Here is a 2,139-nt window from a genome sequence, read left to right on the forward strand (position 1 = left end):
GGGGACACATAGGTGAAAATTCTCCCGTCCGGCAGAGGTTCAGTTAAGTGCATGGGATCCCGGGTCCGGGTAGAAGGTTATAAATGATAAGATACATTGTAGCTAACAGGCAGACGTTGCACAGCTAGTATACATAAGATCTGGTCAATAAACTCCAGCCTAGATAATTGCAAATGCATCCAGAAAACACTTAGCTTTTAAAATCCCTCATCACAGAGTAGAACTGTTGAAGGCACACTCAGAGTTCTCTTGAAACCATCAGTTAATAAAAGAGGGATGTTAGTGAATGAGGTATTGATACATTTAAGCAAGTTTGTCTTCTATCCCTTTAAGAAGCGAAATGATTACAGCCTTTGACGCTTTCATTGATGGGCTTCTAAAGCAGAACTGATGAAGAAATGCTCAGATCTTTTCAGAGCAGGCTCTCTGGGGGAATAAATGACAGCAGGTGTGCAGCCAGCAGAGCATGTTAACAGGTTTTACCACTCGTTTTCATAAGCTAGGAGGGACTTCTCAGTGAGTGTCGTAGCGTTTGTTATGATAGAATCCTACCAACTATCATTTTTCTAAGAATAAAAATCATAAGTTCATCTCACTCTTTTATGACCAGACGCAATCATAGTTTAAAAAAAAAGCTTTGTTCCTGAGAATTTGGGAATATGGGGGACTTTTTGGGGTATTGTATTCTACTTACTAAAGTTGATAAAAAACCAAGTTCTGCCATTTCAAAATCAGTCTTTCTACTTTCCTTTTAAAGCTGGAAAAAGTTTTGAATGCACAGGAGCTTCAAAGTGAAATAAAAGGAAATAAAATCCATGATGAGCATCTTTTTATCATAACTCATCAAGGTAGGTTGCACAAAGGGCCAGAGAACAACTATTCCACAGGCATTTCTTATCAATTATAAGGGCTGCTACAATTCTGTTTATTATAAGATGCTGAAAGATCAAGGAATCTACTTGTACTTGAAATGCTTGCAAATATTTTGCTACCAGATAAATTCACATAGGACTTCCGTCCAGGATTTATAACCATATTCTTTATGCTGTTTCATTGATAATTGGGTCAAGTGAGACTTTAGTTTTGTCCAAGAGACTATCCATCCAAATTCTATGGTGAATTTGCAAGCTAACATACTACCATTTCTCAACCTAGAACTTTAAAGAACTATTTTCAAGAAAGAAAAATATTCAAATTTTTTGTGGATTTACATAACATTATATAATTTCAGTACTAGACAAAAATATAAATTTTGAATACTGTATCCAGCCTTCTGAACTCTGGGCAGTCCGTGGCTGAGAATTAGGGGTTTATAAGCCCTCTGAACTCTTTGAAACTATGTGCAAAATTTCATGAATATGTCTTAAAGACGTCTGTGATTCCCAAATATTAAGAACATTTAGTCTGAGGTTGTCAGTACCGTAGTACTACCCCCTGGCTGACCGGGGCCCAATGACTCATGTGTAGACATGTCCCCCTTCCCCACCAATTGTTGGTGTGATTTCCTCAATTGGTTGCTTGTCTCACTGATTGGCTAAAATGATAAACCTATTTGGGTTAAGGAAGTAAAAATGGAAAATAAGTGGCTTAATGGGTTACTTGTCCTGTTTTTATATTTACATTTTTATTGATGGCTTGTACCAAGCAAAAATTAATAGCAGAGGGATCACAGCATAGCACAGGTTTAGAATTAAAAAGTTTCAGAATGCCTTCTCTCTACCATTATAAACTGTGATCTTTGACAATTTGCTCATGTCTCAGAACTCCCATTTCCTCTTCTGTATAATGCAGATAACTATTTTATCTTTTTGCTCATAGAATTCTGGAGAAGATCCCAAGATAAAATGAGATAATGTATATTAAGCACTTAGCCCAGGGCATGGCACATAATCAGCGTATGTCAAATAGTAGCTATCATTACCGGAAAGGGAAATTTTCCTATGGCACAAAGTTAATCCTGAAAAATAGCTTACATAAACTGCTGCACAATTATATGATTTGCTCTTTGTACAGATATGAAAGTTAGCATCCCCAAAGTCTCTTTAAACAAAATATGAAGTTATAATTGGATTTACCTAGCTAGTACAGGAACATAACCTTTACTTATATGACAATTTCATATAGGATGCACTAGAGAGC

General features: G+C 36.5%; 1 protein-coding gene across 1 annotated transcript in view; it reads left to right on the plus strand.

Annotated features, from left to right (window-relative positions):
- The window catches only part of TDO2 (tryptophan 2,3-dioxygenase), a 78,970-nt gene that overhangs the window by 46,768 nt on the left and 30,063 nt on the right, over positions 1 to 2,139 (plus strand). The window contains exon 3 of the mRNA XM_004382064.2: positions 736 to 848. Coding sequence (XP_004382121.1) covers positions 736 to 848 — 113 coding nt within the window. The remainder of the gene's footprint in view (positions 1 to 735; positions 849 to 2,139) is intronic.

This window comes from Trichechus manatus, unplaced genomic scaffold (assembly GCF_000243295.1).
Source record: "Trichechus manatus latirostris isolate Lorelei unplaced genomic scaffold, TriManLat1.0 scaffold00089, whole genome shotgun sequence".
Classification (NCBI taxonomy): Eukaryota; Metazoa; Chordata; class Mammalia; order Sirenia; family Trichechidae; genus Trichechus; species Trichechus manatus.